The sequence below is a fragment of the Sminthopsis crassicaudata genome, chromosome 4 (genome assembly GCF_048593235.1).
Source record: "Sminthopsis crassicaudata isolate SCR6 chromosome 4, ASM4859323v1, whole genome shotgun sequence".
Classification (NCBI taxonomy): domain Eukaryota; kingdom Metazoa; phylum Chordata; class Mammalia; order Dasyuromorphia; family Dasyuridae; genus Sminthopsis; species Sminthopsis crassicaudata.
The window spans coordinates 74,309,070-74,335,867 of NC_133620.1; the positions used below are offsets into that span (position 1 = coordinate 74,309,070).

General features: G+C 36.2%; 2 protein-coding genes across 6 annotated transcripts in view; one reads left to right on the forward strand and one right to left on the reverse strand.

The window, feature by feature from the left end:
- The window catches only part of TRMT1L (tRNA methyltransferase 1L), a 90,753-nt gene that overhangs the window by 35,017 nt on the left and 28,938 nt on the right, over nucleotides 1-26,798 (reverse strand). Inside the window, exons 2-4 of one of the 2 annotated variants that reach the window (XM_074308587.1) lie at nucleotides 9,716-10,136; nucleotides 6,202-6,354; nucleotides 3,244-3,357 (exon numbers count right to left, since the gene is read on the reverse strand). In XM_074308587.1, the coding sequence (XP_074164688.1) occupies nucleotides 3,244-3,357; nucleotides 6,202-6,354; nucleotides 9,716-9,857 (409 nt within the window). In that variant the 5' untranslated portion in view covers nucleotides 9,858-10,136. Of the gene's footprint in view, nucleotides 1-3,243; nucleotides 3,358-6,201; nucleotides 6,355-9,569; nucleotides 9,690-9,715; nucleotides 10,137-26,798 lie in introns of those variants that run through there. The other variant, XM_074308589.1, reaches the window with a different exon arrangement.
- Nucleotides 10,200-26,798, forward strand: part of SWT1 (SWT1 RNA endoribonuclease homolog) — a 129,642-nt gene continuing 113,043 nt past the window's right edge. Inside the window, exons 1-4 of one of the 4 annotated variants that reach the window (XM_074308583.1) lie at nucleotides 10,200-10,253; nucleotides 19,552-19,641; nucleotides 23,027-23,119; nucleotides 26,088-26,146. In XM_074308583.1, coding sequence (XP_074164684.1) covers nucleotides 10,215-10,253; nucleotides 19,552-19,641; nucleotides 23,027-23,119; nucleotides 26,088-26,146 — 281 coding nt within the window. In that variant the 5' untranslated portion in view covers nucleotides 10,200-10,214. Of the gene's footprint in view, nucleotides 10,564-10,653; nucleotides 10,781-19,551; nucleotides 19,642-23,026; nucleotides 23,120-26,087; nucleotides 26,147-26,798 lie in introns of those variants that run through there. The other 3 variants (XM_074308584.1, XM_074308586.1, XM_074308585.1) reach the window with 3 other exon arrangements.

Consider the following 26,798-nt stretch of genomic DNA (forward strand, 5'->3'; position numbering starts at 1 on the left):
AATAAAAAAAAAAACAAAAGAAAATGAAACAGAATAAAACAATACTTTTTAGCACTACCAGTCTCAATGATAATTCTTTTTACTCTTTCCTATATGCCATTATGTGATGTAGCAATCTTTAAAATTACCCTTTTATACAGAAGAAAAAAGAGCCTCAAAAGTAATAAAGCAATCAAAATGACCTAGAAACATGAAAGAGAAATGGGGTATGGAATACTCATGCATCCTATCTTTGATGGTTCATAGACTTTTATTTCACGAGCTTAATTATTTCAGAGACAATTCTGTTTTGTGTTCAGTTTTTAGGGACTATGGGGTAGTATTTCACTATATTTTTTGACTCCCAGAAAATGATAGCATGAGCTGTAATACCTAAAAGCTGGAGAACAAGACTGCTTAAACAAAGACTGTAATTCAAGCATAGATTGTAAAATTAATGAATTAATTTTTTCACATTCTGAAAAAATGAGAAATGTTAGTATGTTCTATTTCTTTATATAATCAAGAGCCAATCTACATCAATGGAAGACATTACTTATTGGGAGTTATATGCACAGAAAAAAAAAAAAAAAGGCTTCCAACAACAACAAAAAGCAAAGCAAAGCTCAATGGCTCACAACAAATTTCAAAATTTAAGTTTTTTTCTCATCAAGATCCTAAAAAGCATTTCCTTGTGTTCTCCACAAATTGCAAACTAAGGCACGTTAATTTCTGTTCTCTTATAGAAAGAATATAATTTAAGGACACATTGTAAATTAGTGAGTTAATTTATTTTCTTAGAAAGTAGTTACCTCTTGATATAGATCAAATGGAGAAATATTATTAGCATATACAAGTAAAATCTTATTATAGTCACTATCATGAAGTATGAAGTATTTGACAAAAACTGAGGAATTTCCATGTTCCTACAAATGACTTTTGTTAATTGATAACAAAGAATTCCCTATTACAAATTCTTTGTTGGTTTCAGCTTCTGTAATATGCTATATTACATATGGTTGCTATGGTGATGAAGTGGATAGAGCATCAGCCCTGAAGTCAGGTGAACCAGAGTTCAAATGTGACCTCGGACACTTAACACTTTGTATCTGTGTGACCCTGGGGCTTAACCCCAACTGCCTCAGCCAAAAAAAAAAGGGGGGGGAGGGGAGGAAAGAAAAGTACTTGGCTTGGTACTATCTGTCTTTGGAGGAGAGTAAGACAACTCATGGCTGAGTTACAATTTTTAAGTTCACCAGGGAGCAGAAATGATTCTTTGATTCTTTTCATTTCTTGCCCCTCAGACATTCCAATGACCACCAGAACTACTGATCCTCTTTAGGCCCAGTTCCCCAGCTCCTTCTCCCTCCCAAATAGGATATGCAGAAAGAACCAGAAGCATGGAAGAGGGAAAGGGGTGAGGAAGTGTGTCTGTCATACCTCCCTCTTTCCTCTACTGGGTTCAGAGCATTTCATTTCACTCGCTAATTCACTCCTGAGAGGCTGGATTTCAATTCTGTTTTTTCTCCAGCTCTTGTAGACCTGGAATATGATTTTTTTTTTTTAAAGCAAATTTAATTCAACAGATATTTGGGTGTCTATGATGTACAAATGTTTCAGGTGATAAAAGCATGAATAAGCCACCAAGGCCTTTATAGTAGGGAATACTAGACATCACTTGCAGACAAGAAGAAATGTGGGTAAGTAGCCTAAGGCATGTAAGAGCAGAGCATTGAAAGCTGTTCAAAGGAAGGAGCTTTTCTAATGGAGGAAATGGGGGAGGAAGGAAGGAGTGGGCAAGAAAAAAAAAATTTCATGAAAACACAAGGAAATATTGAAACGCTTAAGTGAAATAATGCCAAGAAAGCAGAAATAGAAAACATACATATACAAAGCATGAATATGTTAGCTGAACTAAAACACTGACAAAATTGTATAAGTATAAAGAGGAAGACATCAGAATGGGACACAGAATAAAATAAACTAATATTAAAGTTTTTATTATTATTAAAAAAATATAGATTAGAGCCTGACTTTGTTGGGAATTTAATTGCATACTTTGATTTGAAAAATGAGTTACATTTATAATTTTGGGGGGACAGTGGTAGTAGAAAAAAGGTTCAGGAGGGATACTGCATTTGTATTAGATTGTGGAGGATAAGATTTCAACATACAGCATATTGCAGGAGAGAAGGATAATAATTATTAATAATGAAGTTATAAAATGTCTAAACTGAATGGTCATCATGTGTTTCACCTAAATATAAAATTCTCGAAATTTGATCTGCAGGTCAAAAAGTCATGGGGGCAGCTAGGTGGCCCAGTGCATAGAGCACCAGCCCTGAATTCAGGAGGACCTGAGTTCAAATCTGGTCTCAGACACTTAACACTTCCTGGGCAAGTCACTTAACCCCAGCCTCAGAAAAAAAAAAAAAAAAAAAAAAAAAAAAAAAAAAGTCGTAGCTAGAAAACAGAGTATAAATTCACTCTCAAACACAACAATTTGCTTATCTTCAGAGAGTTATTATACAACACTGGTGGTAACTTAGCATTTTATAAATTCAGAAGAGGTTACTTAAATGGAAATGTAGAAACATTTCAATGGAAGAATAAAAAACAATTCCTAATAGGTTAAGCAAACTGAAAAGGAAAGCATTTATTTTATCATAGAGCTATGAAAATTTGCTACTAGAAGGAATCTTAGCTAAGATTTGTTTCCTTTTAAGAAAAATCATCTGGGAAATTTGATAGTAGTTAATCTTTAGTAGAAATCAGATAAGAAATCATATAAGGAAAGGCATCAATACATGGGCATCAAGTCAGATGCTTTAAGAGAAGCTAAAGTTACTGTTATTTACATTCATTTGTTGAATAAAAGCAAATCTCTAGATAGAGAAAGATAGAGCAATTTGCTAGATTTTGAGGGGAAAACAACAGAGACAAAGATAGACACACATGTATGCACATGCTAAGATTAGCCACAGGCAGTTGGTTTAAGGAATATAGTCACTTACCTGTACAGGGAGGAAAAAAAACTTGCTAAAACAGTTTTGAAATGTATGCAATTGGTAATAATAGCAAGGGACACGAAACCTTTTTTATACTTGGCTTCTAATATGTTACAAAAATTTCAATAGGGAGTAGAGCTCACACTTGGTAGGTTCTTTGGGGATCCTGAGCAAGTATTGTGATAAAATAATATAGAAAGAAACCAAATCTATGCAAATACTTTTGTCAGAGGAGAGCTTGTAACTGCAAACATACCTGCATCAAGCTGGTCAGTATTTGATGAGGACACAGTGGAGGCAGAGTCACCTTCGCTCAGGTAAGCTAACTTCTCTAGATCAGTCAGCTGTCTTTGAATTGAGATGTGTGTTTCTGGGGGAAAAATGGGTCCATTTAATAGAATGACTTGGAAAAGAGCACTTTAATGGCATTTCCAAATTCTTGACCCCCTTAAACTAGGTTACATATGACGTCATACACATTTTCTGTGGCACAATTCCTCATCAATCACCCTGGGAGGTTGTATTTCCATCATCAAATGGCAAATTTACATGTATAACTTAGCAAATTTATAAATTAATAAGCGTGCCATAAAATACAAAAGGTTATAGAGCACCACATATTTTAATTGCACTAATCTACTTCTCTTATACTACTAATAAGAAGAATTTGTATTTCCTAAACACAGATTAGTTAAGAGGAGAAAGTTAACTGGGAGTATGCTTTGTGAGGAGAGAATGTAGTATGGATGCCCTGCCTGTGGGGCGAGTTTTTTGGAGTCAGCAGCATATGTGAATTGTCATAACTTAAGTCAAGCACCCAGGGTGCTCGTTCTACCTAACTCTTGACCCTGGGCCTGTTACTTGACCTTTCAAGAACATCAGTTTTCCACCTTTAAGCTAGGAGTGACATGAACAGCACTCTCTACAGAGAATTTGATGTAAAAATGTATGCAAACTTTAAAGTGATCTATATAAATATAAGATATTTTTAAAATGACCGAGTTATTACCCATTCTCCCTTCCTAATTTGTTTGGTTGTTCACCACAATGCCCATGTGAGTCAGACTCTTCCACTCTTTTACCACCATATAGTTCATGAGAAAGAACATTGGTTCCTACACATGGTTACATGTGCCACCTAACCAGTCTGCAGCCTTCTCTTTTGTATCAATCAGCACATGCAATCACTTTGGGTGCAAGCACAGCCATCTCCCCTGAGATCAAACTTAAAAGATCAGCAATGGATCTTGTGAATCTGAAATTCTATTAATGACCCTTTACAGCTAAATTACTGGGCATCTTTATTCTGTCCCACTTCAGCACAAGGTCTAGAAATTTACAGTTTTCTTGGCTAAGTAAGATGGGGCTTTCCTTTTACTCCCACAAAATTAAACTTTTTAAGCTTTGGAGGGGGTTCCTTAGAGCGTCCCAATTGTGCCTCATCCTTCCTTCATGCTTCTCTATCCCCCATGCCCTTGTCTTTCCTAGGGTCAGTGCCAGGATTTCTGACATGTTTGTCTCTATCAATCCATTTTATTATTTCATGGGGCAGGAGACACCTTTTTATAGCTTTATTTTTTTTTTTCTTTTCCTCTCTGTATTAGGTTTTTCTTGATGACCTTTTAACCCTATTATTGATTCCCTTTTACCTCCTTAAAATTATTTTCTTCTAGTCCTCATCTGGATTTTTCTTTCTATCTATCCTGTCTAGTAAAACTTGTTCATTCTTTATATTAAGTCTGAGCAAGAAGTTTTCTTGAGATCTTCAACCTTTTCTTTAAGATGTGCAATTAGCCTGCATATAATATATAGAGTGATTGCTTCCAGGAGGAAAATAAAATTCATGAAATCCTTATATACCACTGGAATACTTTTCCTAGTTTTCACATATCCTAGTATATAAAGGCTATGCTGTATATGTTAAAGAACAGAGGTCTGTTCGGATGCTTCTGAAACATGCCTTTTGCATGCTGCCATAGCAACCTACTTTTTTTTAATGCTGCTAGTTGCTGCCAGCCCCAGAGATCTGAGGACTAGATATCTGCTTTTAACTTATTTTTCTCTTTTCCAGTGTTAGTGCTTGCTAATTTTTCCAGACTGAAAACCAGTAGTCTGCTAATCATTATAAGAAAATATAGATCCCAAATAAGCAAACACAAAGAATACTTGTTAGAAGTTTCAAATATTCCAAAATCCTCCTTCTTTTTGCTTATTCTCCTCATTCTTCACTACCAGAGCTACCCTTGGCTTTGTCTGGATCTTTTCTTGCTCTGTCACATGTTATGTAAAAAAGTAAAATAAAATAAAAAAGTAAACAAAATGATTATATTACGTTAATTTGCTCTGGTGCAGGTACAAATAAACTGTGGCTCTGTGGAAATAAAACATCCAATGTCCTTCTTGATGATGTCTCTACTTTTTGGCCATCATCACTAGAAGCACAATGGATCAATAACTTTAGAGAAAATAAAAGAGTACAAATAAGATTTTTATAATTGGTTAAAATTAAGTATAGATTATATTACAAGAGAGACAAATTCATAATTAATTCCTTATACACTAAAGAAATGTATTCTTATGCCAATGACAGCTAACCTAACCAAAATAGGACATTTTTGTGTTTTTTCATAATTTCTCATTTGGTCAGAAGCTTCCACTTGTGGACTTTTGGCACTTGAAGGCAATGACATAAGAAACCTTAAGAGACCATATAATCCTATACTATTAGCATGTGTTTACTGCCTTGTTACCTTCTGATATGTTCTACTCCGGTTCTCCATCACTCCATGATCTCTCCATGTTACCCTGATCTCCTGACTCTAGTTATATTAGATCAATCTTTCAGGGAATCATTCCACAAATATAAACATATTTTAATAAATTGGTAATAAAAGGAAAATATGAATCTTATGTTCTCCTACAAGATTCATTCAGTATAGATGGAATATGGAGTATTGTGTGTGTGTGTGTGTATAAAATTTTATATTATGTTAGCCATAGAGATTCATGTTTAGATAATAGAGACACTATAACTCAGACTTAAAGAACAAAACAAAAATCTAAGATTATAGGCATTGGATAGAAAGACATCTTAAAGTATTCCAAGATATTTCAAATCTACTAATGTATAACCATGGATAACAAGGAATCTGACTTAAATACTTCACAATTATTTCTTACTATATATCATAATTTCACAATTTAATAAGCAAACCTCTTGATAAATCAGATGAAGCCAAGATGCTGTAAGGCTCTTTCACATTTTCCTCCTGTTCTGCTTCTTTCTCACCACTCTTCAATTCCATTTCAGATACAATGTCTTTATCATGACTGTTGTTGCTTAATTTCACTGAATTACTAAGTCCATCTAAAGAATAAGAAGGAAATCTGTTTTATAAAGACAGTTAAGTGCTTAATTATTAACCAATGCATTAAAATACTTTCATTTTAAGTTTCTTCTCTTAATCATGTAACATGAAATCTTTAAGTAAATAAACTCAAATACCCATATAACTTAGGGACTTAAAAAGTTAAGAAAATCAGATACTTTCCAGGATAATTTCTTTTATATATGATGACATATCACAAAGATTAAGTGACTTTGTCCAAAGTCCCACAAATAACTAACATTTATACAGCGCTCTAAAGTTCACAAATGTTTTGTGTTAAGTTATTTCATGTGAAGTCAATACTACAAACACTGTCAATCTCCATTTTCTGGATGAGGAAACAAGTTTTTTGAAGAAATGTGAATTTTTCATGGCCATACAGATAGTAAGTCTCAGAGGCAACAAGTAAATTGAGACCTATGTACAGCAATAAGCTCCCTCAATGTAGATTTATTGTGGTTACAGTTAGAGCAAAGGGAGCAAATACTATCCCAAATTGTTGTCTCTCTTGCTATGTTTAGGGCTTAAATTTAGTACCCTTTGTTGTGCTTTCCTCTGTCCCTCAAATTCTGCACCAAGTGACCGCTTCTGTAACTGGCTGACTACCAGCTACTAAACCCTGTTGAGAAGTTCTGTTTCACACTAATAGAATGTTTGCTGCCTCATCAGAGTGCATAGAGTGTTCAGGAAGGATGAGCCCTTTTCAGGGCTGCTCATCCACCTTTGACCCAACACTTACCTGTGGCTCCAAGAAGCAGCAGGGTATGCTCTGGTTGCACTCTGCTAAAGCCATCCTGGCAGATAAACTAGACCAGGCTGAAGGTAACCCAACAGGCCTCAAACTTGTCAGTGATTTAGGGAGATATCTATTCCCACACATGTGGAGATTTCCTCTGATGGAATGTGTGGATAGGAATAATTTTTCTAATGGCCATGAAGGCAGCTGAAGCAGGTGCTATGGAGCAATCAGAGCTTGGTCAGGAGATACCAAGACCATTTATTGCATCTTAGGCCATTAGCAGTCACCTTTTAACTCTGATCCTACCACTGCACTTGGATGAATCTCAAATGACAACTGTCTAACTCTGGGCTCACTTGAATCCAATTAACCACAAGTCAGGATATCACTGCATGATGTCACTGGTCCTCCTTAAAAATGAAGGATGAACAATTGTCTTGTCTCCTTTCAGTATTTGACACAATGGTTCAAATATCACTTCAAGATCTCTGATTATTATGTTAAGCTTAACATGAGATAGATGGCTTTCCTTAGCTCCAGAAAGCCCAACAAAATATCTAGCCAGCCTTCCCTTTAGTTATCACTGTTAAAAATAAATATTTTCTCATAATTAAACTCAAGCTAATTGTTTATCTTATTTAATTACTAGTATCCTACAAAGTTTCATAATTTTAGAATATTGTAAATATCTATTATCTCATCTACTTTTAAAATATTTTCAGTACTGATGATTTCATCTGTATGAACATTTTCTCCACTGCTGTGTATTGCAAAAACCCTTATGCCTTAATACACTCTCCTGTAGTAAGTGAAAAATTCATCAATGAGACCAAACTGGGGATAAATCTTTCCAAACTTAAGGAAGCTGCTCCTTAGAACAGATGTAAAGGCTGTCCCAAAAGTCTTAGTGTAGTTTAAATGCTTTAATAGCTAATAAATATTTGCTATTGAATTAAATTTATTATTTCCTTTCCAGCTTGTGCCCTTTCAAAGCCCAGTCATTTATAATACTTTTGAGAATTACTCTCAAATCACAATCATCATTTACAGCACTATGATAAGAAAATACATCCCAAATTCCAATGAATTGATTTTGGAAATAAATTTTTTATTAAATCTTATTACTTTTATTTATTTTTGTTAGTTTATCCTTATGTAGCACCTTTTCTCCTTGAGATGCTAAAATCAATTTTTCAATAAACTTGTAGGAAACTAGACAGATGCCTTAACAGTGAGTGGTAAATCTCCGAGTATTAACTTTTCCATATTATTTCTTTCATGGCTCTTCCTCCTCAATAGTTTTTGGATTTTACTTGTTTTTATTTTCCCCAGGCCTAGTCCTATCTATACCCATTGTCCTGCTTACTAGGATGTATAGCAAAACACTCAATTGCACATTAAGGAGCTCAAGGCATCTATTCATGTTAACTTCAGACAAATGCTGTAATCTGCTCTGGTGAATGAAGAGCTAGCCAAAGTCAATCAATCATGTCCCTATCTTTCATTTATAAGGGTTCTCTGGCCCGTGGGCCAGATCGGCCTGCTGCGGGGTTATGGCACATGGGCTGAGGGGAGGAGACAGTGAGTCCAGCCCTCCAAAACAGTCTGAGGGACAGTGAACTGGTCCCCTATTTAAAAAGTTTGAGGACTACTAAGTTAACATTTCTAAGTTTTGTTTAAAAAAAAAAGAAAAGAAAAAAGAAACAATTTTTTCCCATTATCTTCTCCACATACACCAAAACTCCAATACAAATTGCAAAATTATTTTATCATAAGCCTGTAAACGTTCTCACCAAGCTCTGAGGACAGGGGCTGTTGTTCCAGCTTTCTTTGTATTCCCAGAACTGGGTTCAGTGGCTGGCACACGGGCATTTTATAAATGTTTGTATACAGTCCATGCCCACCAATAACGCAGCCATACATTCATTCGCTATTACTTGAAGAAAGTGAAACATAATTGACAGAACTTTCTGGACCCAGCCAAGAGCTGTGGAAGCCAGTAGACAGGAAATGTTTAATATAAAAATCTTTCAATGATTTAGAAAAAGATGAAAAGGGAGTAACTTGTCTGGGAAACTACTCTTTCACGGCTTCAAGTCCGATGGCCCATACTTATGTGCCTCCCCAAGTTTAATAAGATAAAACACGCTCTTACAAGGCCTCCAAGCCTCAGAGGCGGCTGGGTTCGAACGTCCAGAAGACCAAAATTCAAATTCTGCCTCAAGGATTCTGTGGCTCAGTTTCCCTGTCTATAAAACACAGTCGCTATCTCCCGGGCTTGTATCAGAATATTATTTGAACTTTTTTTTTAAGCAGACCTTAATGGGCGGTACACCTATATACACATGTACATCCACGTGAATACAGACGCACACTACGCGTGCACCTGGATACAAGTGAGTGTTTGCGGGTACACCCATAAAGTCAGACCTTGGGGGAAATCGGCCCTCCTACCATTGCTTCCGGTCACACTGGATGCGGCAGTATCCCAGGGGCCTCCGCAAGCGCGCGTCAGACCTCCTTTGGCACGTGGTGCTGCCTCAGTTTCCCCAGCCTGACTGATTTTCGGACCCCCACACTCCCGCAGCCCCTCCCCTTACTGCTCTCCGAAGCAGCCTCTGGGGTAGCCTCCTCAGGTTCGGGCTCAGGATCGGGCTCCGGCTCGGGCTCGGGCTCAGGTTCCAGATCTGGCTTCGCTTCTGGGGGCGGCAGCGTCGCCGCCTCCTCCGCCATGTTCTCCATAGTTACCACTTCCACGCCCAGCCCCGTCTAGGGCCCGAGGGGAGCCCAGGGGGTGGTGCTGTGGGTCGCTCCCAACTGCTCACGCTATGGAAGGCCGAGGGTAAAGTGGAGAAGAGCGAGATATATCGGCTAAGGTAAGGGTGGGGGAATGGGAGAGAGCGTCCGTGCTCCTCAGGCGGAGACCAAGGGAAACACCGGTATTCCGCGATCCCGGAGGTTCCCCAGTCCCTTAAGTATTAAGCTTCCACCGCGCCTCTGCGCACTGACGTATGAGGAGCGCTGGCCAATGAAGTAAAATTACTCTGTCTCCATGGCACGTTCACTGTCACTCCGACTCTATTCTCCACCCTCTGAACAATGAACGAACTACAACACCCAGGCTGCACTGCGAGGCCAGTGAGTGAGGAGGGTTAACCGGGGGGAGGGTGACTGTGGGTGTGGGATGGCATTCTAAGCTCGAAAGAGGAAAGAAAAGCAAACCAAAACAAACCTTGCGCGTGAGCTTCCCGGGAGCTAAGAAAGAACTACAATTCCCAGGGGGCATTGGAGCAGAGGGAGCCTTGTAAGGGCTTGGGCCTTGGCGCTGCAGCCCTCTGGGGTGAGTAGTGCTTCTCCGGGGAAAAGGGCTGGGATGTGGCGGGTGTGTGCCCCCTCCCCCCAGGCTGGGTCCTCAGTGGTGACTGCTTGAAAGACCCTCCTCGGTCAGGTATCCTCTCTTTTTTTGCTTTTGTTGTTGGATACATTTAGTTACTTTCGGCCTTCTCCCCCTCCCGCCCCCGCCCAGTCTCCTGTGTTTCCTGTTGGTGTCTCTGGGCGAACTTCCTGTGCCTGGGAGAGTACCCGTTCCCACCTCGCCCTCAGAGAGCTTACAGTCTAGTGCTGGGGCGGAGGAGGGAAACCTCTGCACGGACGGGACCGTGGGGGTACGTGTTGGGCTCGGGGTTCGAGGGGAGATTCCCAGGGAAGGCGTTCGGGTTAAAGAGAAACGTGGAGCTCGGGTGGGGACTGGAGCCTAGCGGTGGAGAGGAGGAAGCTCCAGGTGTGAAAATGCCCTGAGTGTGCGGATGGAATGCCTTAGGCAGGGGCAGCGAGGAGGCCCGGGGCTCCGGATCCCGGGGCTGAGCCGGGAGGATGCCGGGAGCCTTTGAACCCCGCCCGGGAGGCGGTAGTGAATCCGAGGGGGGCCTGGGACGGTGACTGACTCGAGGAAGCTGCCCGGGGAGTCGGAGGTCCCTAGGGGAGGGGGGGAGGGTCTGCGCTGGGTGGGGGCCCTCCCAAGCGTGCCGGTCCCCTTCCCCGCCTCGTGTCCGCAATGGTAGCCCTCCTCTACGTGGGGATGTAAAAGTCCGAGTTTGAAAGCGTTTAGCTGTCCGCCACCCTAACCCTCGGAGGGCTGTGGCCCCAAGAGACTGGCCCACGTGAATACTGCTTTTTAGGCTCCAAACCCGGCGCTTTTCTATCATATTTTACTTTTACTTCCCCAACTTTATAACCTTCAATCAACAAATATTTAATAAGAGCTTTGTGCCTGTGCTAGGTACTGGAGATACGAGTAAAAAGGGCATACAAGTACATATAAAGAAATAGCATAAATACATATATATATATATATATATATATATATATATATACATATATTATATATATATTTTTTTTCTGAGGCAGTTGGGTTAAGTGATTTGCCCAGGGTCACACAGCTAGGAAGTGTTAAGTGTCTGAGACCAGATTTGAACTCTGGTCCTCCTGACTTCTGGGCTGGTGCTCTATCCACCACGCCACCTAGCTGGCCCACATTTGATTAGTATAGCCTTCATGTGGGAGATGATGCCTGTCTGCATCTTATGGTAATAGAAATGGCCAGCGTTTATAAGTCTTTTAATGAGGCAGAGGTAAGGTGGGAGTGTATCTCAATTGTAGAGATCAGTGCAAAGGCACCTGGAGTGGAGGCGGCCGGCGGCATGAAGGGAATGGTGGGAAGGCCACTTTGGTGGAAACATAGTGGGAGAAAAGAAAAAGTAAGAACAATTTCTTTTTTTTTTTTAAATAGTTTTTATTAACCAGATATATGCATGGGTAATTTTATAGCACTGACAATTGCCAAACCTTTTGTTCTAATTTTTCCCCTCCCCCCCCATGGCAGGTTGACCAATACATATTCAATATGTTAAAGTACAAATTAAATACAATATATGTATACATGTCCAAACAGTTGTTTTGCTGTACAAAAAGAATCGGACTTTGAAACACTGTACAATTAGCCTGTGAAAGAAATCCAAAATGCAGGCAGACAAAAATAGAGGGATTAGGAATTCTATGTAGCGGTTCATAGTCATCTTCCAGAGCTCTTTTGCTGGGTGTAGCTCTTTCAGTTCATTACTGCTCTATTGGAGCTGATTTGGTTCATCTCATTGTTGAAGATGGTCATGTCCATCAGAACTGATCATCATACAGTATCGTTGTTGAAGTGTATAATGATCTCCTGGTCCTGCTCATTTCACTCAGCATCAGTTCATGTAAGTCTCTCCAGGCCTTTCTGAAATCATCCTGCTGATCATTTTTTTTTTTTAAACTTTATTTATTTTTTTTATAACATTATCCCTTGTATTCATTTTTTCCAAATTATCCCCCCCTCCCTCCCCCCAATGACAGGCAATCCCATACATTACATGTGTTACAATATAACCTAGATACAATATATGTGTGTAAATCCCATTTTCTTGTTGCACATTAAGTATTAGATTTCGAAGATATAAGTAACCTGGGTAGATAGACAGTAGTGCTAACAATTTACATTCACTTCCCAGTGTTCCTTCTCTGGGTGTAGTTGTTTCTGTCCATCATTGATCAACTGGAAGTGAGTTGGATCTTCTTTATGTTGAAGATATCCACTTCCGTCAGAATACGTCTTCATACAGCATTGAAGTGTACAGCGATCTGGTTCCGTTCATTTCACTCCTGCTGCTTATTTTTAAGTAAGAACAATTTCAAGGAACCTCTTAGAGTAAATAAATAACTAAATTAAAAATAAACAAACAAATAATTAAATAGAGTAAATCTATTGCTTTGTTTTTTTGCTTTCTGAACAAAATTAGATTGGAGCTAAGCAAGCAAAGGGGAACTGAATCTTTCCGTCCCCCTGTCCTCCCTACTTGTCGTGAGTGCCATCTTCAAAAAGAAAGAAGTTTATAGAATTGATGAGTTAGAGTGGACGTACCTGATTTTATCTGTAGGCTTTCTGGTTAGATCTGTTTCCGCTTGAGTTGCAGATGTGAATTTGGATTTAGGGTGGCTTGTATTTAAAATGCCTTATCTGAGGGTTGATTTTTAGTCTCTTTGTAGTTTAAGCTGGAAGGGACCAGAGAGCACATAGTACAAAGCCTTCATGTTCAGAAATGCAATAACAGAAGGACATAATGAAGTGGACTTAATAAGGACTTATTATTATTGAATTGTGTGCTCTTTGACCCCAAGTTTTAGAGCTCATTCCATGGCACTTAAGAGTTATGTGTGTTAACCTTTCAGCTTCACTTTTCTTATCCATTAAATGAGAATAACACCTGATATATAGACCTCACAATATTTTGAGGCTCAAATGAGATCGTGTATGTAAAATATGTGGCAAATTTTTAAAGTGCTATATCAATGTTAGTTGGTTAGGATGCTATTTTTATAGAAATAAAAACTTTTATGAAGCATAGTGGTGAAGCATTTTTAATCTTGGGGAGTCTAATAATAGCCAACATTTATACAATACTTTTTGAGTTGAAAACTACTTTACAAATACCTTATTTGATCCTCATAACAGCATCTAGTAGGTGCTTTTATTTTTCCCACTTTACAGATCAGGAATCTGCAGCAGACAGGTTAAGTGTCTATGTCAGAGGTTAGTGACTGTCCAGTGCTATACAACTAGTGTTTGAGGTCATATTTGATCTCAACTTTTGCTGGCTCCAGATTCAAAGCTCTATCAAGAAATTCCCAGCCCTGTAGATACCCTCCTTGCTTAATTGACTAATCTCATTGTTGGAATGTTCAGAGTTCATTATCAAGTACTTTGGAAATTTGGTCTGTGGCTAGATAAATATGTAATTATAATGATTGTTGCCTAATATGTTTAGATCATCGTATCAAAGAATTTAAGAAGGGATCTTTGAGATCATTCAGCACAAATCCTCATTTTAAAAATTACAACTTTAAAGCCCAGAAAGGGAAGGTCTAAAGTAAAAAAAGTGGCAAGGGGGCCAGAACTAGGATTTAGAACTCTGGTCTTCTAATCCCTAAATTTACTTTTTACACTACATTAGCAATTTGTTATAACACTTGGACAAATCACATTTAAGGGATTGGGTGCTATAGGAAGTTTGACTTTTGATTTTAAGACCATACATATCATGTATACAGGAAAGAGAAGTAGGAATTTTGAAAACATCAAGAATTGGGTTGAGTTTCATGTACTGACAAAGGATCTTACTGAGCATTTTTATATTAAGAGAAATGATTATTTCTTTCATATAATTGATTTTAGGACCAAGTTTTTTCCCCTCTATTCTCATCCAGAAATCAACCAATGTAGGAAATGTTGTTCATGTGCGAATCCAGTCTGGTTGGTTAAAACTTATCAAAGACAATAAAGAAATTCTAGGTTTAGGCCAGTGGGTGCATTCCAATTCTGTTTCCACTGTCTTGCCTGAAAAATATGCATTCTCCCTTTTGTTATCCTAATGATATGGAAATTGACAAATGTCTTGAGATTTTGGTGCTCTTTGTCTTGTACCGCCAGACCCTTTTAGGATTTTAGTTTACCTTTCATTATATTTATTCTAACTTGTTAACCTTTTAGAGTTGACTTTCACCCTCGTGCAACTCTTTTCTTTTTCTCTTTTTTTTCCCCTTAAAAGATTCTTTTAATTCATTGCATCCTTTGAAGAAGGACCTCTCTTCCTTTTTTTCTGATGTCATTTGGAATTTAAAATATACTTAGCACTTTCATGTTTTTTATTTTGAATGATTTTTAATAGCATTTTATTTTTCCAAATACACGCAAATATAGTTTTTAATATTCGTCTTTGCAAAGCCTTGTGTTAGAAATTTTTATCCCTCTCTTCCCACCTCCCACTTTACTAAGAGAGTAAGCATATAGGGATAGGTTAAACTTGTGCAATTCTTCTAAATCTATTTCCATATACGTCAGTGCATCCCTTTTCAAAAGACTTTATAAATATGGAAGGTTTCCATCTCTATAATAAACCTATTTATTGACTGCTTTCTAGCTATAGTCAATAAAACTGATTGTGATTTCCTGAAATTCTCTGAAATTTTTATTTATCACACACACGGACACACTGAAAAGCTGAAGTCTCATAATTTAGCTTGGTTTAGCTTTGGGAAATTTATACTGTCGCTTTTCTTGAAAAAAGATTACTGTGAATCAGTTTATGTTGTTAAATTTACTTTGAACGCAGTTTGTCACCAAACAAAATTTCAGATAGCACTGTTTTTTTTTTTTTCCAAGTTAAATTTTATTTTTTTAATCAACAACAATCATTTCCCTCCTGCCCAAACTCCCTCACCATCATTTGAAAAAGAAAAACTCTTGTTTACTTATATGTAGTCAGTAAAACACATTTCTATCTTAGCTGTGTCCATAAAAAAAAAAAAAAAAAAAAAAAAAAAAAAAAAGTATCATTTGAGGTTTTCACCTCTCTAATAAAGAATTATTTCATTGAAGAATGTTTCACCTATGGGTCTTTGTGATCTTAGTTGGTCTTTATGCTAATCAGAGTTACTAAATCTTTCGAAGTTGGTTGTCTTTACAGTATTGATGTCATTGTATAAATTGTCCTGGTTTTACTGTTTAGGAAAAGGGAAAAAGAGCTTAGCTTAGTCAAGGACAAAGATTTCATAGGTCAAAGTATTTTTTTTTTTTTTGTCTGAACTCTTCATCTTATTTTTTTATTTCTAATTATCTAATACTTCCCACCAATTGCATGTAAAAACATTTTTTAATATTATTTTACAGATGTGAAAATTGTGTCAGAGAGGTTAACAATTTGCCTCTAGATAGTAAATGTACTAAGTCAAGTCTACTGAGTCTGAGAACCTTTTATTCTACCATTCTGTCTCTATTTTATTTAAATCAATAACATACTTAAATGTTCTATACAACTTGTCACATAAGCTCTGTCATGCAGATTAAAAAAAATTATCATTGTATCATTGTCATTAATTGATATAGAAAGGATAATTCTGAAACTCTAGAAATAGATGTGATTTGTTTTGTCTTAGGATGTATATTTTATATATATATATATATATGTTTTTTTTATATATATGTGTGTGTATATATATATATATATATATTTTTTTTTTTTTTTTTTTTTTTTTTTTACAGTTTTTTATTGACAGAACACATGCATGGATAATTTTTCAACATTGTCCCTTACAATAACTTCTGTTCCAACTTTTCCCTTCCTTCCTTCCACCCCCTCCTCTAGATGGCAGGCAGTCTCATACATGTTAAACATGTTAAAGAATATCTTAAATACAATATATGTGTACATATTTATACAGTTCTCTTGTTGCACAAGAAAAAACCTGATATTTTTAAAAATGATTTTTAGTTTCACTAGTTCATTATTCCTGGCTCTTTTATGTATACTATTTTGATACATAGTCTTAGGAATCCTAGTAAAGGTTTTCAAAATCTTTTTTTTTTTTTTTTTTTTAGTTTTTTAAATTTTTTTTTTTTTTAAATTATTGCTTTTTATTTACAAGATATATATGCATGAGTAATTTTTCAGCATTGAAAGTTGCAAAACCTTTTGCTCCAACTTTTCCCCTCCTTTCTCCTACCCCCTACCTCAGATCACAGGTTGACCAACACATATTAAATATGATAAAGTATAAGTTAAATACAATATATGTATACATGTCCATATAGTTATTTTGCTGTATAAAAAGAATTGGACTTTGAAATAGTGTACAATTAGCCTGTGAAGGAAATAAAAAATGCAGGTGGGAAAAAATACAGGCATTGGGAATTCTATGTAGTGATTCACACTCATTTCCCAGAGTTCTTTTGCTGGGTGTAGTTGGTTCAATTCATTGCTGCTCTATTGGAAACTGATTTGGTTTATCTCATTGTTGAAGAGGGCCACATCCATCAGAATTGATCGTCATATAGTATTGTTGTTGAAGTATATAATGATCTCCTGGTCCTGCTCATTTCACTCAGCATCAGTTCATGTAAGTCCTCTAGGCCTTTGTGAAATCATCCTGCTGGTCATTCCTTACAGAACAATAAAATTCCATAACATTCATATACCACAATTTATTTAGCCATTCTTCAATTGATGGGCATCCCCCCAGTTTCCAGTTTCTGGCCACTACATAAAGAGGTACCACAAACACTCTTGCACATACAGGTCCCTTTCCCTTCTTTAAAATCTTTTTGGGATCTAAGCGCAGTAGTAACACTGCTGGATCAAAGGGTATGCACAGTTTGATAACTTTGAGCATAGTTCCAAATCGCTCAGTGTCCCAGTTTTCCCACATCCCTTCCAACATTCTGCATTATCTTTCCCTGTCATTCTAGTCAATCTGACAGGTGTGTAGTGGTATCTCAGAGTTGTCTTAATTTGCATTTCTCTTATTAATAATGACTTGGAGCATATTTTCAAATGGCTAGAAATAGTTTCAATTTCTTTGTCTGAGAATTGTCTGTTCATATCCTTTGACCATTTATCAATTGGAGATTGGCTTGATTTCTTATAAATTAGAATCAATTCTCTATATGTTTTGGAAATGAGGCCTTTATCAGAATCTTTGTGTAAAAATGTTTTCCTAGTTTATTGCTTCCCTTCTAATCTTATCTGCATTAGTTTTGTTTGTACAAAAACTTTTAAATTTAATATAATCAAATTTTTCTATTTTGTGATCAATAATGATCTCTAGTTCTTTGGTCATAAATTCCTTCCTCCTCCACAGGTCTGAGAGATAAACTATTCTATGTTTTTCTAATTTATTTATAATCTCATTCTTTATGCCTAGGTCATGGACCCATTTTGACCTTATCTTGTTTTACGGTGTTAAGTGTGGGTCAATGCCTAGTTTCTGCCATACTAATTTCCAGTTCAGAAAATCAAATTCACAAATATAACAAGGAGAGGCTTAGACAGTAATTTGGGGGAAAAAAAATTCTGGGAGTTTTAGTAAATTGTAAGCCCTGTAAGGATACATATATAAGAGATATAAAGATCCAATCCAATCAACATAGGGGGTGAGAGAAAATGAGTCAAATGTGACACCAGTGTTGTCAAGTGTGATACCTGGGTGACTGGGAGTTTGGTAATATTTCCTGCATTAATAGGAAAGTTAGGAAGAGGGGATGTTAAGAGAGGATGAGTTTTGACTTGGACCTGAGGAAGAGTAGGGCTGGTTAAGTAGATATGAGATTGTTAGCACAAAGGTGATCATTGAATCTTCTATGAATGTAAAGTGTACATTGTAGCCAAATTGTAAAGAGCTAACCAAGCCTGACCGGGAGTTTGTAATTGATTCCAAATAAAAGGAAGCTAGTGGAGTTTATTATGTTAGGGGAGTGATGTAATTGAGGCCTGTGCTTTAGAAAAAAAGCCGAAGTTGAGGTTTGGGGTGTGGATTAGGCTGAGGGAGAGTAGATGCGGATTGACTGATTAGATAGCTATTACTAGTTTTGTAAGCCTGGGCAAGACATTCTATCTCTGCTTAAATCCACTGGTGTAGGAAATAGGAAACCAAAGACTTAACTAAGTTTATAACTAAATAGATATAAGGTAATAGACAGAAGACCTAGGTGGAAATAAAAATATGAATACCTAGCAAATGATTGAATATGGAGAGTAAAAAGGAATGACTGGCTACTTGGTTTCTCAAAAATCCTGGGCTAAAACAAACACTTGGATTCAGGATTTTTAGCAATCCAAACAGACAAAAGTTTTGTCCCCACATAAAAGAAACATCCCAATCTGAGGGTGAAGGAGACATGTTGGGATTGAAACACTCTCAAAGTTGGAGTTCAGGTGGCAAGATTATATACTCTAAAAATAGGTGTAGTTGAAAACAAGTGCCAGATTTAGGAGGGGACATTCCTACTCAGACCCAGAGATGGTGGAAAAATTCTTGGGATCCCTTATCAGTAATAGGCTTAGGTACAGGAAGTTTCTTTTTGGGATCTCATACTTGTAGGAGGGGATCTATTGTTAACTAAGCTGAAGAATGATTGGGGCCCTTGGGAGCAGTGTTAACTGTTGATTTTCTTTGCTTCAATGGGCATTAGAAACAATTAGCTTAAGTGACTCCATACTGGGGACCTATCATTATAATATAACATTAAACTACAATCAAAAAGTATTACTACATTGGCCAAGAATGGCATGGACATTTACCGTAAGGTTTATGATGCCCATCATAGAAATAGGGAAGTTTAGAAAAACGTGAATTCAGGAGAAAGATGATGAAGTTTGTTTTGGACAGTAAATCATACAGTCTCTCTTAGGTGATTGAACTTAAAGAAGAAAGATCACCAAAAGCAGAATCTTATTTTCTCAATGAGAAGTGGTTGTATATTGATAATCCCTAGGAAGAAGTGGTTCGCTAAAAGACTTGGAGAAATATAATTTCTAATTATATTTTTTTATCTTAACTTTTCTTTTAGCTTTTCACAATGTCCAAGAAAGGATCTAATGGTAAACAGGAAAAATCTCCAAGAAAGGACACATCTCCTTCATCCGACCTAGTTGAAAAAGTAAGAAGCCTCATTTCATTTTACAAATAAAATATTTTCTCACTATTATTTTTGTTTTAAAGCAGAAAAAATCAATTTTTAAAATGGGACATAGAAGATGATTGTTTCCTTTTTGTCTAGATTTGCTTGTCTTAGGACCGTTTTACATCATTCTCCTCATCCTTTTATTACTTAAAAAAAAAGGAACTTCTGGGAAGTTGAAGGGACATGACATTTTAATAATATTATTTTTTAGTTTCTATGGATATTATTTAGGATGGTTATAGGTTTAGTTTGGGATGGATTAGGGAGATTTGTTTACTAAATATTTCATCATATCAGAGATTAGTGTTTTTTAATTGACCTGAAATGGAATGTGAGATATTAAATGGGTAGTTTCAAATATTATATGGATATGAATGTGGATAAGTCTTAGAGATAGTCATCAGTGTTTGTTAGCCAAGATGAAAGTCATTTCCTGATATGATCAAAGAGGATAGCTAAAAAAATTTCATTCCCTTACCTCAAACTGAAAACCTTGGAATGAATTAGATTCTTGGAAAAAATAGGCATGGAAATAGTGTGGGATATCATTTATTGTCAACACCTCATTCAGTATATTTAAAGTAGGACTTTGGGCTATCCCTAATATATTGCTTATCTTATTGATGGCTCCAGAAACTGGCACTTAGAGGCCAGGTCAAAGCTTTTTAAGTTTTGGGTGTTCATATGAACATCCAATGGTAGTCACTTTTTTTTTTTTTTTTTGTTAATGATACCATCCTTGGTTCCTTCTCCTGAGTAGCATTTATTTTGGGAAAGAATACTGGAGGAGGGTTGCACACCAATCCACTATTTGACTTGACTCACCATAGTAAGGTATCATTAGCATTCTTTTTTTCTTCAGGAGAAATTTGTATGCATCCTTCACTCTTTTCCTAATCATAATAAGAAATAATTAATAAACTTAGCCTATTGTGCTTGCCATATGCCAGATACTCTGCTAAGCACTTAACTGTTATTATCTCATTTGAAACTTTCAACAACCCTGTGAGAGAAATTATTTTTCTGTTATACTAATAACCAGTTATTCATATTGGGATCCAGGGTTTTTCTTCTTTTTATTTCCTTATTCAAAGCTCAGTCCCTATGGGTCAGTCTTTGAGGAATACTCCTGACAGATGAAATTGGTTGGGAATCATCCCCATCCAGATAAACTAATCTTGTTGAATTTTAGCCCTAAATACATTAAGTTCAAGCCCTTAAACCTCTAAAGCACCTCTCTCCCCCAGTTGTTCAACGAGTTGGGGATAGATTGTTTTGCCCCTTTGTACTAGTGGCAACTGAATCTCATTCAAGCCACGTTCTCAGCAGGAGGGACTGAGGGCTTTTAGCCTACTTCCCATTTGAAGTTTATCTACTCATTAAGAGTTAAATAATTAGGGTTGATTTTCATCTGTCAAGGTCAGTCCCATTTTTCCTTCAGTGATTTCTATGGTTTTGTCTTTGATTGAGAGAGACTATCGACTATTGATTTATTGGTTATTTTGTTAGCCTAATAATTACCCCAAAATTGTCTCTTGGGCTTATCGTTCATCTCACTTGGGAGGAAGGTGCTATTTTTATATCCATTTTACAGGTGAGGAAACTAAGACATACAGAAATTAAGTGACTTGTTGAGGGTCACACAGCTGGGAAGTATCTGAGACCATTTAATTTAGGCCTTCTCGACTCCGGCTCATTGCTTTTATCCACTGCTTTACCTTACCTATCTGCCTAGGTTAGCAGTTGTGATTAACAATCACAAGATTTATCTAAGAAGTTTTCTTTCAGTGTAGGACGTACATTGATTTAGCTTGCTAGGAGAATTGCTAGGAGAAGACAGAAGGACAAAGGCTGTAGTAATAGTAGTATGTTGTATTCATTTATGGATTAGTGTGATCTACTATTGATTGCTGTTGCTAATTTTGTAATCAGAAATCATGTACTATATGCTAATTTTTGTGTTTTTTTGATTTAATGGAGGGAAAATTTTAATCAGTGGTTGCTCTGTTAGAATAACTTCTAAGGAACAATAAAGCATAGGTTCTTAACCTTTTTGTGTTATGGGTACTTTGAAGCTGCCTTATAATATTTTAATACACACAGAATAAAATACATAGGGCTTACAAAGAAAACCAATTATATTGAAATGAAAATGCATTTTTTCTCCCCATCCAAGTTCACAAACTTACTGATCTATATCCAAGAACCCTTTGTTGGTCTAGCAGCCCCAGGAGGGAACCCTTGATCTTAAGCTAAAGAAAGTGAATTCAAGGGAATCCTTGATTTGATGAAGGTGACAAAAGCCACAGTAGACCAGGATTACAGTATTTTGAAGGATTTCTAAATTCCTGGTTTTAAGAGAAACTTATTTCTCCTGGTAGGCAGATTCTCATGTTTTTGTGACCAAGCCATTTCTCCTCTTCTGGAAAATGAGGGAGTTGGACTTAATGATTTATAAAGTCCCTTCCAGCTCTCTTTGATCCTATTAGTACTATGATTTATACTGACTTACCTAGGAGTTTTAGCATGAGAATGCCTTTCACTAACAAGATGACCACATATTCTTAGGGGCTTCCTGTGGGCTGCCTTAAGAGGTAAATAATTTTGTCCACTTTTGATTGCTATCCACAGTTGCTACTAAAAAAGACCCCAGAATGATTTATGTTGTGGTCCATCCCACTTTGCCCCAGCATATTGAGCCTTTCTCCTCAGGAGGATTTCCTGGCAAGAGTTTTCCTTACTTTAAAATTATTTAAACTTCTGTTTGATTCCTGACTCTCCTGTTGCTAGCCTTTCCTGTTTGGCTCTAGCCACCCACAGGTTAAGGGGCTGTTTCCAGTCCAGATGACATACCTATTGCTTGAAAAGTCTTTGAGGGCAAGGATTGTATTGTTTTTTATCTTGGTATACCCAGAGCTTAGTATGGTGTCTTCATCATAACTAGTCTCTTAATGCTTAATTGAATTGGGTAGAACACTCCTGAAGGCCAAGTAACCGTTAAAGAATTATAGAAAGTTAAGTTAGAGGCCTGGGAGGTCTTTGGATATACATTACTCAATTTTATATAAGAAACCAAGTCTTAGAAAGGGTTAGTGATTTCCATACTGTCATAAAACATCTCTAGATCCAGAGTTGAATTCAGGTCTACTGCATTTCAGGAGCATTATTTATTTATTTATACCACATCTGCTTCTTCCCATCTTACCTCTTAGATTCTTTACATTTTATTATTATAATGTCTCACGGTATTATCCATTGAATACTTAAATATAGGTTCATTGAGATATATAGAAGGCACTCTTTATAGCATTTAAAAAAATTAAACTTTCTCCTCCTCACTTTTTTCTCTTGAAATTTTTAGGAAAAGAAGCAGAAAAGAATCTCTTCAAAAGCACCAACTCCTAGTATCTTGTCTTGTTCCAGATGTTCAACTTCCTTAGGGAAGAGAACGTTGGTAAGTTTTTAGCTACCTTGAATAATTTAAATTATATGTTGACATCTTGCTTCTTCCCTTTGGTGTTTTTGTTTTGTTTATCTTATCTTTGTTTTGTTAATCTTTTCTTTATAAAGATTTTATACTTTGATTTCTTTTTTGATTGCATATTTTACCTTCCTTTTCCTCTTCCAAAACTATATTAATTGTTACACTTCTTGGACTAGAATACATTTCTGCATGTTAAAAAATCTTACAAATTTAGTAACAGAAATGATAAATGAATGCATGAAGGGACATATGGGACTTACAGGTAAGGATATCCAGGGGATAGAAAGTGAGATATATTACTTTGGTTAATGACAAGAAGAGTAGCTGTGAAACTTCCATTATGCCTAATATAGAATGCTTTACGCATTTTTGTTTCTTAGAATTTAACTTTCATTTCAATTTACTTTTATCAGAATAATCTTCATTCTTTAAAAGCAAGGAAACAACTTCAATGGCTCTCTTTTGTTAATGGGTTAAAGTATAAGAACTTCTATAATCTGGCATTTAAAGTTTTCTCTAACAGATTTTACCCAACTCCTCCAACGTTATCTCCCATTGTTAGCCTATACACATATTTTATTCCAGCTTGCCTAGTTTCCTTGCTGTATGCACCATACTCACCATGGAACTCACATGAGTTGGTGAGCATGGAACTCACCATGCTCATTTCTTATTCCATGATTTGGCTCATATTGATTTCCCCAACTTGGAAGGCCTTTATCTTTTACCTGCCCATGGCTACAATGCTGAATTAAAGTAAGATTACCACTTATTAGGGATGCAACCTTAGAGGAGTCTCTGAAATTCTGAGCTTTTGTTTTCTAAATTATATTTGCATTTATAGTATCCTTCTGAGAAAAGTGCTCTTAATCACTATCTAATGACATTTCCTTTGTCTATCTTTCTTGACTTCTTTGTAGCCTCTGACACTGTCAATCATCTTTTTTTTTTTTTTTTTTTTTTTGGATATTCTCTCCCCTATAGGTTTTCATTTCATTACTGTTTCCTTTTTTTCCTGCCTGTATGCCATTTCCTAAATTTCCTTTATTGAATCTAGAACATGTCTGTTAACCAGGCGTGAGCCCACAAAACTTCTCTGGGCCCCCTCTACCATGTTATTTGATGATCTCTTCAGATCTCACAAATTCAGTTAACATCCCTATGCCAATGATTCTCCAATCTCTTTAATCAGTCCTGCTCTCATTTCTGATTTCCAGTCTGGCATCTCCAACTGCCTGTGGGCATCTCAAACTGTATGTCTCATAGATATCTTACTCATCTTAACTAAATTGAATTCATTATCTTTTTCCTTAATACTCTTCTCTTTCTGACTTCTCTCACTGTTCAGAATGCCATCATCCAGTACTAGGTGTCATCTTAATTTCTTCATTATTTTTTTCAGGCTTTCATATCTAGTATATAATTAAGACCTGCCAATACAACATCTCTTATATGTCTTCTCTTCTTCCTTTTGATATTTTTGCTGTTTTAGTGCAGGTCCTCCTCACCAAATGTCCTGCACTCTTGTAATAGCTATTCTAGTATATTTTCCATTCAACTACTAACCTAATCTTTCTAAAATTCCAGTCTGACCATATCACCTCCTTATTCATTAAACTTTTGAGAAGGCTACTTATTATCTACAGGATCAAATATAAAATTCTTTGTGTGGCTTTTAAAGGCCCTTTTTAACCTGTTTCTTTCCTAGCTTTCAAATCTTTGATACTTTACTCATGTACTCTACTATCTAGTGACACTGTTCTATCAACTTAATGGCTTTCCTGCCTGCCTTCATGTTTCAATTTGTATCCTGCTTTCTGTAAGAGACCTTTTCTTACCCTCAAATTCTAGTACTTTCTGAAAATATTTCCAGTTTACTCTTTTATAGTTTGTACTTATGCATTTGAATGTATTCTCTATTAGAATATAATTTTCTTGAGGACAGAGACCATTTTAGGTTTTCTTTGTATTCCTGGTGCTTAGCACATTGCTTGGAACATAGAAGGCACTTAATGACTGTGTATTTGTCCATAGTCTTTAATTTTTTTTTAATTTTGAAAATAGCTTTTTATTTTCAAAATACATGCAAAGAGAAGTGGGCAGCTAGGTGCAGCAGTGGATAGAGCACCAGCCCTGAAGTCAGGAGGACCTGAGTTCAAATCTGGTTTCAGACACTTAACACTTCCTAGCTGTGTGACCCTGGGCAAGTCACTTAACCTGATTGCCTCAGCCAAAAACAAAAAAAGCAAAGAAAGTTTTCAGCATTCATCCTTACAAAACGTTGTTCCAAATCTTTCTCCTTTTCTCCCCCCCCCCACCCCTCTCCCCTAGATAATAAATAATCTAGTGTAGGTTGGACATGTGCAATTATTCTAAACATATATCCACATTTATCTTTCTGTACAAGAAAAATCAAATCAAAGAGGAAAAGAAAAAGCAAATAAACAACTTAAACAAAAATACTATGTTGTGATTCACATTCAATCCCTATAGTCCTCTTTCTGGATGCAGTTGCTGACCATAGTCTTTAAATCAAAAATAGGTTTATATGATATGATAAATGAGAATAATTTTACAAAGCCTCATTAAATCATTCAAAATAAAAATAACTAATTTAGAAGATTCAGAATATTTGATCATTTTTCATAGGATCATAGATAGAAAGGAGTTTAGAGATCATTTAGCATAAACTACCCTTTTATAGCAAAAAAAATAAAAAAAAGAAATAAACCCAAAAAACTTACACGTAGAGAAATTACTGTCTTGTTTTGCTATGTGTGTTTTTCTTTTTTTTTTTTTTTTTTTTTTTTTAACATGTCTTGGACATTCCCAAGTAGTCTGTAAGCACCAGGGGAAGTAGCCTTTAAATAAATCGTATCATTGCTTTGCATAGTTTGTGTTCTTCAGTTCTTGCTGATGTATAAATTTTCTTTTTTAGAAATCTGATGATACAGACGTTTTATACTGTGATCCAAAAAGAAGAGAAGACCTTCAAAGGTAATTCCTTATTGTGTTAATTTCTTAACATTTTTTTGGTTAATGTGGATGGTGAAGCTCACAGTAATTCAAAATCTATTCTTAGTTTTATTTTGTGCCAAATTTGGACTATCTTTTATTAGTTTTGATTTAACTGTTTTCTTCAGTTTTTGCATGTACATATTGTCTCTTATTGACATGATACACAAGTTGTTTGTAATAGCAACTGTCAGTATCAGTCTTAAGAAAATTTTCAGTGAAATAAAAATTTCATCAGATAAGTAGTAAGTAATTTGACTTTATTTCATCCTTAGAAAATTTACTAAAAGTATTAGCATGATAACTTAAAATGTGAATCTATAAAATTTATATTATGTCTGTGAGCTCTGCATAAAATTTATACTGGTGATCTTTGCTGAATTACTTGGTAGCAGAAATAACTAGGAGAACTTATGAGATGCTATGGAGGGTTATACAAAGAGAAAATAGAATTGTGATATGTGATCAAAGGAAATCAATAGCCCAATGAAAAAAATCATTGATAATTAGAGAAATACAAATTAAATATACTCTGAGATCTCACCTTCTATTCATTATATAGATATAATTAACAAAAATGGAAAATTACAAACATTGGGCTTTGGCAAAACAGGTGCATTAATGTATTGTTGGT